The sequence below is a fragment of the Schistocerca piceifrons genome, chromosome 5 (assembly GCF_021461385.2).
Source record: "Schistocerca piceifrons isolate TAMUIC-IGC-003096 chromosome 5, iqSchPice1.1, whole genome shotgun sequence".
In the NCBI taxonomy this organism is placed as follows: Eukaryota; Metazoa; Arthropoda; class Insecta; order Orthoptera; family Acrididae; genus Schistocerca; species Schistocerca piceifrons.
In genome coordinates, this window is record NC_060142.1 from 52,760,459 (window position 1) to 52,777,667 (window position 17,209).

The following is a 17,209-nucleotide window of genomic DNA, read 5'->3' on the forward strand; positions in this document are numbered from 1 at the left end:
ATAGTACTACCGAAACATACACTTGGGTCATCATAGTTTATAAAAATTTGACCTAGCTCTTGCAGTACTGATTCCTCTGAGACAACAGTATAGCACTTAGTATTAAGTAAATTTGAACCCAAATGACATAGAGCCAGAAGCCAAGGAGCGGAACTGAAGGCGTACTAGTGTACAAATTTCTCGTTACTGAAGAAACACTGAGAATGTTTTACCAGATTTGTCGTTTCTTTTTTCTCTGCTTGATCACAACATAAAACGGACTTCGTTTCACAGACCTCTCACTAACGTATGTTGAGGTACCTGGAGGATGTTCGTAACCTCGAAGACTGGGACTGTATCGAAAACAACCTGCAGATGATGTCAGTGAAGTTTAGCATCGAAACGTCACCGGAGAGAAACGTGACTCGGGAGACACTGCTCGCCCCTTTCTGGCAGCCTCATCTGCGGTTCCAGCTCGACTCCGTGCGACGACAGAGCGCTGATCAGTGGTCAAGGTGCGACCAGTGTGGGCTCACTCCGAGTAGGACGTCTTGTCGGAGCCGGAGGCGGAGTTGGGCGACCCGGCGGCGGCCTTGTCGGCGGCGGCGGCGGCGGCTGCGGCGGCGGCAGCTGCAGCCGCCCCCGGGAGCCCGGCGTACATGTCGTGGGGCGGCGCCAGCAGCGGCAGGGGGTAGTCGGGCGGGGGCCGGATGACGGTGGGCAGGTAGCCCGTGCCGGCGTACGGCGCCGCCAGAAAGCGCCGCTGGGGCGTCTGCTGCTGCTGCTGCTGCGGCGGCGGCGGCTGCAGCTGCTGGTGCGGCGGCTGCGGCTGGGGGCTGTAGCGCGGCTGCGGGGGCGGCGCCAGCGGCGAGAAGGCCGACTTGGCCAGCGGCTCGTCCAGCTGGTGCGCCTGCTGCTGCTGGTGCTGCGGCGGCGGCTGCTGGTGGCCGAAGCTGCCGCACGCCAGCACCTCGATGGCCGTGAGCACGTCGCCCTGGCAACACAAACCGGCCACCTGCTCAGTGCTTCAGCTCTGCAGCTGAGCTCTGGTTGCGAGGAGGAACACCTTCAAACCACACCAGACAAACAGTTACAACAAAGTTTCACAGATATCGCTACTACACTACTGGCCATTAAAATTGCTACACCACGAAGATCACGTGCTACACACGCGAAATTTAACCGACAGGAATAATATGCTGTGATATGCAAATGACTATCTTTTCAGAGCATTCACAAAAGGTTGGCACCGATAATGACACCTACAACGTGCTAATATGAAGAAAGTTTCCAACCGATTTCTCGTACACAAACAGCAGTTGACCGGCGTTGCCTGGTGAAACGCTGTTGTGATGCCTTGTGTAAGGAGGAGAAACGCGTACCATCACGTTTCCGACTGTGATCGAGGTCAGATTGTAGCCTATTGCGATTGCGGTTTACCGTATCGCGTCATTGCTGCTCGCGTTGGTCGAGATTCAATTACTGTTAGCAGAATATGGAATCGGTGGGTTCAGGAGGGTAATACGGAACGCCGTGCTGGATCCCAACGGCCTCTTATCACTAGCAGTCGAGATGACAGCCATCTTACCCGCATTGCTGTAACGGATCGTGCAGCCACGTTTCAATCCCTGAGTCAACAGATGGGTACGTTTGCAAGACAACAGCCATCTGCACGAACAGTTCGACGACGTTTGCAGCAGCATGCACTATCAGCTCGGAGACCATGGCTGTGGTTACTCTTGACGCTGCATCACAGACAGACAGGTGCGCCTGCGGTGGTGTACTCAACGACAAACCTAAGTGCACCAATGGCAAAACGTCATTTTTTCGGTGAATCCAGGTTCTGTTTACAGCATCATGATGGTGCCATCCGTGTTTGGCGACATCGCGGTGAACGCACGTTGGAAGCGTGTATTCGTCATCGCCGTACCTCTTGTTCGCATTGACGGCATTTTGAACAGTCGACGTTACATTTCGGACATGTTACGACCCGTGGCTCTACCCATCATTCGATCCCTGCGAAACCCTACATTTCAGCAGGATAATGCACGACCGCAAGTTGTAGGTCCTATACGGACCTTTCTGGATACAGAAAATGTTCCACTGCTGCCCTGGCCAGCACATTCTCCAGATCTCTCAGCAATTGAAAACGTCTGGTGTTTGGTTGCCGAGCAACTTTAACTGGCTCGTCACGGTACGCCAGTCACTACTCTTGATGAACTGTGGTATCGTGTTGAAGCTGCATGGGCAGCTGTACCTGTACACGCCATCCAAGCTCTGTTTGACTCAAAGCCCAGGCGTATCAAGGCCGTTATTACGGCCAGAGGTGGTTGTTCTGGGTACTGATTTCTCAGGATCTATGCACCCACATTGCGTGAAAATGTAATCACATGTCAGTTCTAGTATAATATATTTGTCCAATGAATACCCGTTTATCATTTGCATTTCTTCTTGCTGTTGCAATTTTAATCGCCAGTAGTGTAGTTAATAATTTTGGTGGATGAACAGAACCGAGATATAATTGGTAAACCTAACAAGAAAATCAAAGAAAAACAAGCCACACCACCTAAATCAGATTCAAAACAACAAATATACACATTTGCTCGCATTCTCATCATGGGGAAAATTTTTACAACGAGTTGCTAACTTTTTTCATAACAGTGGTACTCAAATATCCTTCAGCACTAGTAGTAGACTAAAACAGCAGCCGCGCGGTGTAACCTACAACAGCACATCATTCGCTGCAACTAGACAAACAGCCAGGGTCACAGCAAATGAGGTATTTGCAAACATCCACGTGGCAACAAACAGACCTGGAATACCCGTGATTTTTTACACACCTTTAATGAAATTTTAAGAAACCGAAACTGCTGCTCAATTCTCACTCACAACTAGTTAGAATGCCAATGATTACAACGTTATATAATTTGCCAGCAACATTAATTGATCATATGGCACTGATGGCTGGACTCCCCTCCTGAGGAAGTTCCTTAACCGAGTTGCAAGTCTTTTCAGTTGATGCCACACTGAGTGACTTGCGTGCCCGTGATGATGAAATGATGATGAGCTCACCACAACGAATCTCCGATCCGGCCAGGAATCGAACCGACGTCCACTGCATTCGCAGTCAGACGCGCTGACCACTCAACGAAGGAGGCGACATCATTCTATATATTATAAATGATACTGTGGTTCTATAATCATGTAACAATTTCATTTTCATAATCTCTAATATCTGTTATATTTCTGTCTGTGTAACATCTTTAGCCGACCGATGTGGTCGAGGCGCTTCAGTCCGGAACCACGCGGCTGCTACGGTCGCAGGTTCGAATCCTGCCTCGGGCATGGATGTGTGTGATGTCCTTAGGTTAGTTGGGTTTAAGTAGTTCTAAGTCTAGGGGATTGATGACCCCAGATGTTAAGTTCCATAGTGCTTGAAGCCATTTGAACAATTTTTGTAACGTCTTTGAGCTCTTAAATCTAACAATTGAGAGAAAATCAGCCCTCGGTCACTATTTTTAACAAATTAACCTGGTTTCGACACTGCTAGGAGTGTCTTCCTCGGAATTTAAAACAAAGAATGGTCTATATTCTATAACATGGTCACAGAAGTATGACTAAAAGTGTATGATAGAGTATAAGTACGGAAACACTGGCAGTACTTATATGTCATTTATAAAATAATAAATACGCCAAAAGGGCATTAAATCTAAGGTATTTTTCCACAAACACTGTTTTCCCATACAAGCACGTTAGATGTTGTGAGTGAATATGCTCCTAAAGTTATTAACATCTATTGTAACAAAGGCTTAACATGGAAGTATCAATATTTACCATGCTGTATAACAAACAGATAATGTGTAAAAAACTGAGATATTTTTTGTGAAAAATGTGTTGAATGTGTTGTGGAAAAGACGTGGACTCTCCAACTGTATGTAAGCACTGTAATACTTAGCAACACATACCATGTACCAACTTCCAATTGCTTCAGTTGGATCTATTTACTCATCATGACTTATTTGTTTTTTTATTGAAACAGTGATGTCGAACCCTGAGCAATGAAACATGTAATTGAATGCAAACCGCCTGAAGATGGGCACAAGATCGAAACCGGTAGTGGATGAAACAACATTATCTTCTATTGTAATTGGGATATTATTCTGCTCACTAACTTTTATTGATTTACTTATACCTATTTTATGTTAAAAAAATGATTCAAATGGCTCTGAGCACTATGGGACTTAACTGCTGAGGTCATCAATCCCCTAGACTTAGAACTACTTAAATCTAACTAACATAAGGACATCACACACATCCATGCCCGAGGCAGGATTCGAACCTGCGACCGTAGCGGTCGCGCGGTTCCAGACTGAAGCGCCTAGAACCGCTAAGACACACCGGCCGGCCCTATTTTATGTGTTCTGTCTACAAATATATAATGTAAAGTCGCCCGGTGCGGTTTCAGTCTGTATGTTCATTCTTATCTCATGATCTTCTGATGCAGTTTTCAGTAACAGGCAGAGTGATTCACGAGGAAGGGTTGTGAATGTAATTTATAAATGTTTCGTACAAACTGGCTAATCCATGATCAGTTCAAGTCACCTGCTGCTGTGAAAATGACGTCATAGCCTCTAGCTGTGAATGGCAGAACTCTTTGGAATCCTCTATACATCGCTAACGCGTCCCGACTGCGGTGCCAAGCCTGTGCGAGCCACTGCTACCGGAAGGATTGCACGAAAAACCGCCAACATCCTAAGCGGCTTGCGATGCAGGACGTGTCACATATTAAGCTGCTTAGAATGGATTTATCTGTACAGTGTTAATATTTAGGTCGTGTGAAGGGGATGCATTTTCCTCTCAATGATGTGAAATTCGCCAGAAATGACACTTGATGCGAATTAAACGTTAAACTGCAGGTTCTCTTCCCCAGAATGGATAACTGGTGTAGATTAGGGACACACAACTCACTGAAGTAGCGTCCAGTTGATAGGTTAATGAGCCACGCAAAATTACTATTATTGGAATTATACATCTATACATATCTTCCTCTGTATGTGAAGCCACGTTTTCTCTATGTATGTGAAGGCTAATCTTAGGTACTACTGCAGGATATTTCATACAGTTTTCCCTAACAGACTGATTCATTAGGCAGTTTTGTGTGTGTAATTTACTACCACTGCATCAGTCAACTCGCTCAGCCATAGGTTACGTGGTGCTGCTACCTGTGCGAAGCCTGGGCAGGCCGCTAATTATTTACTAAAAAGCATGTTTCGAAGTATAAAACTCACCTTCAGGAAGTATGGCAACACAAAAAAACCTTTACCGAAAATACGCCATGTCTGACGATGCTCCATAGTCGCCTCTCCCGGCTGATCGGAAGAGACGGCCATACCACGACCGAGATTAGAAGGCCATCTCATAAACGTGTTATACATTAAATTTTGATGACATCGTTACTTTTTTACAGATACCAAATCTGTACATTCGAAAGGTCATCTCTTCTAGGGGATCATGGAAAGATGAAGACCTGGAAGATGCTATTAATAAAGTAAACAACAGATTAGGCTTGGTTCTAGATTCAACTAACTGGATAACTAAGACGATTTCTCATTACTTTCCGTATAAAACTAGTTGTGTTCCAACAAATTAATAAAAGTGTTAAAAATTTCAAGAATTGTAAAATGATTTTTATAAATGAGGTTCTGTGTAAGTTGTACTTTACCTGTACTTCCTATCTTTATAAAATATTTTTTACCTCAAGAGATTCAATAAAACGTGTTTAAAGTATTAAAAGTTTTTTTACAATTTTCTCTCTGATTGTAAAGTGTTTAGTCCGAAGGCCATCTATCCCTTACGTGTCTGACCGTCTATCCCTAATATTCCGGTAAGATGGCCAAGCGTTACATATTTCTTAAGAATTTGAACAAGTATGTAATTTTTCATATCTTTGTAAACGAAGTCGACTACTGTTTTTTATGAATTGAAAAGGCAATTTATTGAAAGTTTCAGGCTGAGCTTGTGAATTAGGCTGTGAAACTGGCTTTGAGAATATTATAGCCATCCATACCGTGTTTACCCTATTTCATTTTCAAAAATTACCTAGTTTTTTTTCTTTTTTTTTTTACTGGTCAGATGTTACTTTATGAATATTTCTCGTATTTGACGCCACAGTAAGAACGTTGCCGTACAGGCTGTAGTGGAAAATAATTTTATGATCCCTTAAGATGATCACAGGAGATCTTGCTGCCAAAACTTGAAGCAAAATGTATGTTTCTTGTACATATAGAAAGTTCAAAGATGAGCAGAACGTTTTTTGATATCTAGAGACAAAGGAGAAAGTGTCACGGGCATGATGCAAGATTTGGGGGTGGACATTATTAAAACAAAGGTGTTTCTCGATGCGGCGGGATCTTCTCACGAAATTTCAATCACTAACTTTTTCCTCCGAATACGAGAATATTTTGTTGACACCGGCGTACACAGGGAGAAACTGTCATCATAATAAAATGAATTAAGAGCTCGCACAGAAATACACTCCTGGAAATTGAAATAAGAACACCGTGAATTCATTGTCCCAGGAAGGGGAAACTTTATTGACACATTCCTGGGGTCAGATACATCACATGATCACACTGACAGAACCACAGGCACATAGACACAGGCAACAGAGCATGCACAATGTCGGCACTAGTACAGTGTATATCCACCTTTCGCAGCAATGCAGGCTGCTATTCTCCCATGGAGACGATCGTAGAGATGCTGGATGTAGTCCTGTGGAACGGCTTGCCATGCCATTTCCACCTGGCGCCTCAGTTGGACCAGCGTTCGTGCTGGACGTGCAGACCGCGTGAGACGACGCTTCATCCAGTCCCAAACATGCTCAATGGGGGACAGATCCGGAGATCTTGCTGGCCAGGGTAGTTGACTTACACCTTCTAGAGCACGTTGGGTGGCACGGGATACATGCGGACGTGCATTGTCCTGTTGGAACAGCAAGTTCCCTTGCCGGTCTAGGAATGGTAGAACGATGGGTTCGATGACGGTTTGGATGTACCGTGCACTATTCAGTGTCCCTTCGACGATCACCAGTGGTGTACGGCCAGTGTAGGAGATCGCTCCCCACAACATGATGCCGGGTGTTGGCCCTGTGTGCCTCGGTCGTATGCAGTCCTGATTGTGGCGCTCACCTGCACGGCGCCAAACACGCATACGACCATCATTGGCACCAAGACAGAAGCGACTCTCATCGCTGAAGACGACACGTCTCCATTCGTCCCTCCATTCACGCCTGTCGCGACACCACTGGAGGCGGGCTGCACGATGTTAGGGCGTGAGCGGAAGACGGCCTAACGGTGTGCGGAACCGTAGCCCAGCTTCATGGAGACGGTTGCGAATGGTCCTCGCCGATACCCCAGGAGCAACAGTGTCCCTAATTTGCTGGGAAGTGGCGGTGAGGTCCCCTACGGCACTGCGTAGGATCCTACGGTCTTGGCGTGCATCCGTGCGTCGCTGCGGTCCGGTCCCAGGTCGACGGGCACGTGCACCTTCCGCCGACCACTGGCGACAACATCGATGTACTGTGGAGACCTCACGCCCCACGTGTTGAGCAATTCGGCGGTAGGTCCACCCGGCCTCCCGCATGCGCACTATACGCCCTCGCTCAAAGTCCGTCAACTGCACATACGGTTCACGTCCACGCTGTCGCGGTATGCTACCAGTGTTAAAGACTGCGATGGAGCTCCGTATGCCACGGCAAACTGGCTGACACTGACGGCGGCGGTGCACAAATGCTGCGCAGCTAGCGCCATTCGACGGCCAACACCGCGGTTCCTGGTGTGTCCGCTGTGCCGTGCGTGTGATCATTGCTTGTACAGCCCTCTCGCAGTGTCCGGAGCAAGTATGGTGGGTCTGACACACCGGTGTCCATGTGTTCTTTTTTCCATTTCCAGGAGTGTATATAGGTGTCCTTCTCCGCGCTCTTCGAGAATGGAATAATAGAGAATTATTGTAAAGGTAGTTCGACGAACCCAGGCACTTTAGTGCGATTTGCAGAGTGTCCCTGCAGATGTAGATGTGGCTATTCCGCCTGATATCCTAAAGGAAAATGCAATGCTAGGCAGACTAGAATCAGCATGATACAAGCTAAAACCATGATAAGTTTAAGGTAAGGTTCCTCATTGAAATCACTGATATTTGGTTTGTATGCAGAAGGAGCAATTGGAGAAGTAAAGAAGGGTCATGCACTGATAAACAACTGTTAACTCTGGACGTAACTGTGGTTGCCGAAGGTGAACAGGAATTGACTCGGTTCTCTCATGAAATGGAACGTGAGCTAACTCGAAAACATCCACGAAAAACGACGAGAAAGGTAAGGTAACAGTGTGCGCTGCAAACAGCCAAGCCAAAGGGCTACATGTTAAATTTGGACAAGAGTTGCCATATCTCAAGTTTTCTCGGCGTGATTTGTTAATTAATCTTCGAAAAGAAACTGCAGAAGAGGTCGGCGAATTTTGCTGTCCGGTAAGTAGAATAGAAAAGGAAAAATGATGCAACAAAGCCAAAGTGGCAAGGAGTACACAAAGCGGAAGTGCATTATGTAGAGACGAACGGGCTACTAACATTAAAAAATATAAATCTTACGACAATAAAAAGATTAATTAAAAAGTATTTTTGATGTACAATTCTGCAAGAGTGCGAAGCATTGACAGCTTTGATGTGTGGTGTTACAGGAGACAGTTTAAGAGCAGATGGGTTGATCAACGAAGATGAGTCAGAGAGAAAAAACGTTTAATAAAGAACTAAGTGAGGCGAAGATCTAGAATGGTTGGGCACGTATTACGACACGAGCCGTTGCTGAAGACTGCAGCAGAGGAATATATGAGCATATAAGGCAGGACAAACACTTGATTTAAGAACAGCAAAGGTAGGTTACGTACGTGAACGAGACCTGAAGACACTGGAAGGCTTCAGAGAGGTTATATAATGGTAACACAGAGAGTTCCGAACCAGATTTAGACCTACAAAAAATTTCAAGGGACTTGTATGGAGTCTGACTTGCATTTATTGCTTGTGAACTGCATATTACAAATCAAGACACTTCAGAAAGGTAGGAATTTAAGCACATGTGACGTGGATACATTGAAAGAAACAGAAGTTGCTGAGAATTGCATAGGGAGAATTACGCAACACATACACGAGGTGCACATCGTTCAATTCTTTATCTGTAAGCCTATTCTGTTGTGTATCACTGTCAACATACAACTAACATTGTCAGAAAAACAAACCACAGCAGAACCGCGCAACGGGGACTACTTAGTGCAAGTTTGAGGGCGCGGAGTAAAGTGAGAGTTACTGTTGTCAACATCGAACAAGCTTGTTTCCGAATTAGACAGACAGACCATGCAGTCGACATTTCCGCAGATATTTTCGGTGTAATACGGGTACTAAGATACGTCAAACTAAACGCAAATGCTGTTTAACGACCAACTTGAGACCACAGAAAAAAGTTCAAATGTGTGTGAAATCTTATGGGACTTAACAGATATGCTCATCAGTCCATAAGCTTACACACTACTTAACCTAAATTATCCAAAGGACAAACACACACACCCATGCCCGAGGGAGGACTCGAACCTCCGCCGGGATCAGCCGCACAGTCCATGACTGCAGCGCCCCAGACCGCTCGGCTAATCCCGCGCGGCTGAGACCACAGGTCTCGTATACCAAAATACTCAGAGAATTCCCTTAATACCCTCCGAAATTTTGTGGGTGGAGTCCTGTTCACCGCCTGCAGCAGGATACCACAGCAAACACTCTTCTTCTTCCACCAGTCCCGCACACAAACACTCCCGTTTACAATAGGAGAAAAAACCTAATAAAGCCTTCTTCCAAATTAGACAACACACACACACACACACACACACACACACACACACACACACACACACACACACATACACTACTCACACACACATGACCACTGCTTCTGGCAGTCTGGCCTCGGCAGCCAGAGACAATGGTCATGTGTGTGAGACTTGCGTTTGAGTGTGTGTGTGTGTGTGTGTGTGTGTGTGTGTGTGTGTGTGTGTGTGTGTGTGTGTGCGTGTGTGTGTGTTGTTGTCCTAAACGCAGACTGTGGCATTATCAGCCCTGTCGTCCTATCCACATCTCTTACAGTTTCTCGGAATATAAAACAGGCAGCCGTCGTAAGATGCCATGAGCACGGAGTTCCGCCTAGCGTCGTGAACTTGTCGTAATTCTTTGTGTATTTCTCTAAAGGTGTTTCCTCGTGGACCCAAACGACAAACAGTAGCAGATAAATCAGTGGCTGTCTTAGTGGCGCTGCAGATGGCAGTGCTGGAATACCTTCCGTAAGCTTGTACTTTTTACTGTTCTGTGGAATGGATTTGCATCAAAGATCTTCGGTGTTAGGCCTGAATAGAGTTATCGGCAATTTCATTGGTTTCTGGTGCGTATGTCAGCATACATGATCCTAGTTGTTCACGTTGACCAAAGGAAGATCTCCATATACAGGGCCAAATATCTCACGAAATAAGCATCAAATGAAAAAACTAATAAGAACGAAACTCGTCTAGGTTGAAGGGGGAAACCAGATGGCGATATGGTCGGCCCGCTAGATGGCGCTGCCATAGGTCAAACGGATATCAACTGCGTTTTTAAAAATAGGAACTCCCATTTTCATTACATATTCGTGTAGTACGTAAAGAAATATGAATGGTTTAGTTTAACCACTTGTTTCGCTTTCTGATAGATGGCGCTGTAATAGTCACAAACATATAAGTACGTGGTATTACGTAACATTCCTCAAGTGCGGATGGTATTTGCTTCGTGATACATTACCCGTGTTAAAATGGACCGTTTACCAATTGCGGAAAAGGTCGATATCGTGTTGATGTATGGCTATTGTGATCAAAATGCCCAACGGGCGTGTGCTGTGTATGCTGCTCGGTATCCTGAACGACATGATCCAAGTGTCCAGATCGTTCGCCGGATAGTTACGTTATTTAAGGAAACAGGAAGTGTTCAGCCACATGTGAAACGTCAACCACGACCTGCAACAAATGATGATGCCCAAGTAGGTGTTTTAGCTGCTGTCGCGGCTAATCCGCACATCAGTAGCAGACAAACTGCGAGAGAATCGGGAATCTCAAAAACGTCACGATCAGTGGACCACCCTGTATATACTATGCAAGCCGCCTTCTGCAACTAGGGAATTTTTTTCAACTTGCGACCGGTCGCAAAATTAAAACCGCAGTGGGTATCCGATGAAGCTTTGTACAGAAGTGTTACGCCGTGTCTCAAGTGTGCTCGTCCATCGCGTCACGTCGTTCTTTTCAGTTCTGAGCGCACAGTGAGCTTCAGTCTGGAACCGCGCGACCGCAACGGTCGCAGGTTCGAATCCTGCCTCCGGCATGGATGTGTGTGACGTCCTTAGGTTAGTTAAGTTTAAGTAGGTTTAAGTTCTAGGGGACTGATGACCTCAGAAGTTAAGTCCCATAGTGCTCACAGCCATTTGAACCATTAGGAGACTTTAATTTATTATGGCCCAGAAAATTTGCACGAAGTATTTATAAATTACGTAGGTAAACTTTTTTAAAAAAAAAAGCAGTTGATATCCGTTTGACCTATGGCAGCGTCATCTAGCGGGCCAACCAAATTTCTCCCTTCAAGCTAGAGGAGTTTCGTTCTTTGTAGTTTTTTCGTTTGACGCTTATTTCGTGAGATATTTGGCCCGGTCACGATCAGTGGACAACCCTGTATATTGGCATACCACTATCCAATGACTTTTGTCACCATAGTGTGAGTGCCAGAGAACCTTCCCCCGCCTCTCTGGTCTTGGCAAAAGCCTCTCGTGTGGTGAGTGCTGCCCCGCGGCAAGGCCGTCTATAGGAACTACACTGCTGGCCACCGTAAATGCAACACCAAGAAAGACAAGAGGTAGCACAACAAGATTTATATTGTAGATAACATGTTGACCAAGTATCAAATGATTACGTTTACAGACGTCTGTGACATGTGGTTCCTGCCAGAATCAGTAGCCAGAGTAGCCGCCATTGTTCGAGATCACCGCTGCCACACGTCTCGGCATTGAGTCAAAGAGACGTTGGATGTGTACCTGGGGTACAGCAGCCCAAGCAGCTTCCACACGTTGCCAAAGATCATCTGGTGTGGCAGCTGGAGATGTAATCTGGGTCACTCGTTGAGCAACCATGGACCACATGTTTTCTATCGGCGAAAGATCCGGAGAGCGAGCCGGCCAGGGAAGCAATTCAATCTGTTTATTGACGAAGAACCTTTGGACAATGCGTGCCACGTGTGGTCGCGCATTATCCTGTTGAAATATGGCTGTGGCCGAGCCCTGAAGGTAAGGAAGGACAACTGCCTCCAGCACCTCGGATATGTAGCGCCGGCAATTTAAAGTACCGGCAATGCGTACTAGAGGCGTGCGAGAGTAATATCCAACACCGCCCCATACCATAATACCCGGTGCAAGACCAGTGTGGCGGTGCATAATGCAGCTGTCCAGCATCCTCGCTCCACGGTGTCTCCACACTCGAATCCGACCATCGTGGTGCTGCAGACAGAAGCGTGCCTCGTCAGTAAAGACAACGTCATTCCATTCTGCCGTCCACATCCGTCTGTCATCACACCATTGGCGACGGAGACGTCTGTGGTTCTGCATCAATGGTAGACGAAGCAATGGACGTCTTGCGAACAGACCACTCTGCTGTAAACGGCGTCGAATGGTACACACAGACACTGGATGATGCGTTACAGACGCAATGTGCTGTGCTATGGTTCGGGATGTCACTGAGTGATCCGTCACTGCCATGCGCACAATTTGCCTATCAGCACGTGCAGTGATGCACCGAGGTGAATGCGATCGACCACGTCGGTCCGTCGTACCCTCCTGCATCCAACGGTCACATATCCGCATTACAGTTGTTTGGTTTCGTCCAACACGACTAGCGATTTCTCTGTATGATAATCCACAATCTCGGTAAGCCACTATCCTTCCTCTGTCGAACTCGGATACTTGATCAAAAGATGTTCGCTGTTGTCTACGAGGCATAACTGATCGTCTTGTGAAACAACCACAAGGTAAACACGTGCCGAACGTACACTCGTCGAAATCGCCAAGCCTTAAATGGCGCTATGAGGTGGCGCCACAGGCGCGCGTGATGTGCGTCTGCGCTGAAATTCTAATCAGTTGCATATCTCATCGCTGCAAACCCATGGTGTAAAATTCACTTGAATCGGATGCTTCCTTCAGGGTGTTGCATTTACGGTGGCCAGCAGTGTAGTTTTTCCTGGAGTATAACTCCAGTGCGCTTCCTCTGGGACAATAAAACCGTGGAGACCTGCTCTCCAAGTCCATTTGGTTTCAGATTTTAGATGGGACCCTTCAAACGCAAGTTCGCAATAGGGTTGTTGAATCGTTAGTGTGGAAGACGACGTCATCTTTACTTAACGGGAACCAACTTTGCATTTCTTTGGAATCAGTAGAAATCCGCTTGTGCCTCGAGCGTATGCACGTTTTAACGTCGGCCACTGTCATTAAGAGCTCTTGCTGCTTATTTTTGGTAGCTGTCCACTTGTCAAACTGATGCTGATATGGTAAGAGCTGCCACGCTTATCGCTCTTTGTATTCGAATTTCTTATCTCTCCTGATCAACATTAGTCTTTCCTGTACATATGGTAAGACGTTTCCTATATTTGACTAGTTAGGAATCCCAAGGAGCGGGACAAAACTTATTTCTTCTTCGATCGTTTTCCTCTTGTAGTTTTTAATTCTTGCGAAGGACTGCCTATCTGATGAGTAACCCGGAACTGTGGACTGCTGTTTTTAACTCCGACGCTGGCGTGATATCTTTTATCTTGTGATAGGGAAGCGGTAACAGATAGAACAGCTAATTCTGTGCAATTCTCCTTCTTTTCGACCTGATCTATACAGTGCACACTACATGACGTTCTTAACGAGTTGATGCGGTAAGAAGCAAAAGTTGCGTCAAGTCTCGTTGTACAATGGCTTTTCCGTTATATAAATGACGTTAGCTCTCTGAAGTTGTTTGCTCGAAATGCAGCTGTATCCTTGGAGGTGACACTGTTACAAAGTTGTTGCGAATTCAAGGACCACTTGAGATGATTAGATCTTGGTGCACACAGGCAACTAATTCCCAACATAAATAAATATAATACACTGAAGAGTCAAAGAAACTGGACACCTGCCTAATATCGTGTGGGGTCCCCGCGAGCACGCAGAAGTGCCGCAACACGACATGGCATGGAATCGACTAATGTCCGAAGTAGTGCTGGAGGAAATTGACACCATGAATCCTGCAGGGCTGTCCATAAGTCCGTAAGAGTACGAGGGAGTGGACATCTCTTCTGAACAGCACGTTGCAATGAGTTGACGGGCTCAGGCGAAGCGTAAAGCTTTGTGTCGTGCAGTCATGAAGGGTACACGAGTGGGCCTTTGGCTTCGAAAGCCCATATCCATTATGTTTCGTTCAATGGTTCGCACCCTGACACTTGTTGATAGCCCAGCATTGAAATCTGCAGCGATTTGCGGAAGGGTTGCAGTTCTGTCATGCTGAACGATTCTCTTCAGTCGTCGTTCGTCCCGTTCTTGCAGGATCTTTTTCCGGCAGCAGAATGTCGGAGATTTGATGTTTTACCGGATATTCACGGTACACTCGTGAAATGGTCGCACAGGATAGTCCCCACTTCATCGCTACCTCGGAGATGCTGTGTCCCATCGGTCGTGCGCCGACTGTAACACGACGTTCAAACTCACTTAAATCTTGATAACCTGCAATTGTTGCAGCAATAACAGATCTAACAATTGCGCCAGACACTCGTCTTATATAGCCGTTGTCGACCCTAGCGCCATATTCTGCCTGTTCACAGATCTCTGTATTTGAATACGCATGCTTATACCAGTTTCTTTGGCGCTTCAGTATACGATGTACATAGATAAACGTAAAGATCTGATATCGTTTATCTAACAGGATGGCACTAGTCACTAATATCAGTTACAACCTTCAAAACCTAGGAGTACTCGCGAACTACTATCCAGCCGTGGAGAAGCCATGTGGCAGAGTGGCGAACAACCCTTAGGAAGTATAATTCGCTCATGAGAACGGTCGCCGGCCTGAGTGGCCGAGCGGTTCTAGGCGCTACAGTCTGGAACCGCTCGACCACGGGCATGGATGTGTGTGATGTCCTTAGGTTAGTTAGGTTTAAGTAGTTCTAAGTTCTAGGGAACTGATGACCTCAGATGTTAAGTCCTATAGTGCTCAGAGTCATTTGAACCATTTTTTGCTAGTGTTGCGTTCAACAGATGGCGCCCCATTAGGTGTATAAAAGCATACACATATTCGAATGCAATGTCACGTAAAAATTCCAAATCAATCAGTGGAGAACTTCCAGAGAATTAATATTTTGAACAAACGAAGATTTACATTTTTAATTATACAAAAGATTTCAGTACACCAACGTTCAGACGAACATGCATACGCACATTTGTAATCTCACATGTACACAGTCTTCAAACAACGTAGTACAAATTTGATCATTAGATGACAATTATGTGCAAAATTTTCTGTAAACCGTGCCGTAAAGCTACAAGTATTTGAAGAGTGGCATCGTGGACTCACCAAAAGCATGTATCACGTACGTTTATTCACTGACAAGTAGTTTCAGTCAAGCGACCGCCTTCAAATCACGGATTAACACTATAAAAAGTCAGAGGAAGCTTGCATGGAGTAAAATGCGCAATTTTTTCTGTTGCAGCATCTGTCATATATACGTGTAATCATTACCTCATCCGTTTTTAATTACTGAACAAGTACAGTAAATTAATGGATATTTCCGCGGCTTTCTGTGTTTTTTTTTGTGGTTTTGCAGACATAAAAGTTGATTAAGGATCAAACACTTTCATCAAACTGTATAATGAAGTGGTCGTGCAGGAAGTCCTGGCCAAATGTGTCTTGTGAATCGTGTCAGATGGCATTGGTCCAATCTAAAATAGCTAAGCAGGTCTAAGGCATCCATTCAGTCGCTTGTTGAACAATGTGGTTTGTCAGTTGAAGATAGCAAAACGAAAGCCGAAGTTTTAAATTTCACGTTCAAGAAATCGTTCGCACAGGAGAATAGTACAAACGTAATGTCATGTGTCCATCGGACAGACCACCACAGGGACGAAATAGTAATAAGCATCCCTGGCGTGGAGAAATAACTGAAACATTTGAAACCAAATAAATAACCAGATCAGGATGGAGTACCAGTTCAGTTTTGCAAAGAGTACTGTACGGCGTTGGGCACTTACTTAGCTTGCATTTATCGTGAATCTCTCGTCCGGCGCAAAGTCCCAAGCGACTGGAAGAAAGCGCACGTGACTCTAGTATCTAAGAAGGGTAAAAGCACCGACCAGCAAAATTACAGATCAATATCCGTAACTTCGGTTTACTGCACAATCATTAAACATATTCTCAGTTTGCATATAATAATCTTTCTTGAGACTGGGAATCTGCTGGCCGCGGTGGCCGTGCGGTTCTAGGCGCTCCAGTCCGGAGCCGCGCTTCTGCTACGGTCGCAGGTTCGAATCCTGCCTCGGGCATGGGTGTGTGTGATGTCCTTAGGTTAGTTAGGTTTAAGTAGTTCTAAGTTCTAGAGGATTGATGACCACAGCATTTGAGTCGCATAGTACTCAGAGCCATTTGAACCACTTTGAACTGTGAATCTAATGTCTATGAGCCAGCATGGTTTTAGAAAAGATCAATAACTCAGCTCACCCTTTTCTCGCATGGTATACTGCGAACTATGGATGAAGGGCAACAGGCAGATGGCATATTTCTAGATTTCCGGAAGGCACTTGATACGGTTGTTGACGAAAGTACGAGCATATGGAATAAGCTTGCACATATGTGAGTGGTTCGAGACTTCTGAAGTAATAGAACCCAATATGTTAATCAGGGACAAGGGTATTGTTAGGAATGCCTCAGGGAAGTGCGAAAGCACCGCTGTTGTTCTCTGTATACATAAATGATTTGCGGAATGGGCTGGCAGCAATCTGAGGTTGTTTGCCGCCGATTCTGTGGTGTAGGGTGAGGTGTCGAAGTTGAGTGACTGTAGGAGGATACAAGATATGGTAGAGGAAATTTCTAGTTTGTGTGATGAATGGTAGCTAGCTCTGGATGAAGAAAAT

General features: G+C 45.7%; 1 protein-coding gene across 1 annotated transcript in view; it reads right to left on the reverse strand.

The window, feature by feature from the left end:
- Positions 1-511: 511 nt before the first annotated feature.
- The window catches only part of LOC124798727 (protein transport protein SEC31-like), a 45,076-nt gene continuing 28,378 nt past the window's right edge, over positions 512-17,209 (reverse strand). Inside the window, exon 4 of the mRNA XM_047262254.1 lies at positions 512-973. Within this exon, the coding sequence (XP_047118210.1) occupies positions 512-973 (462 nt within the window). The remainder of the gene's footprint in view (positions 974-17,209) is intronic.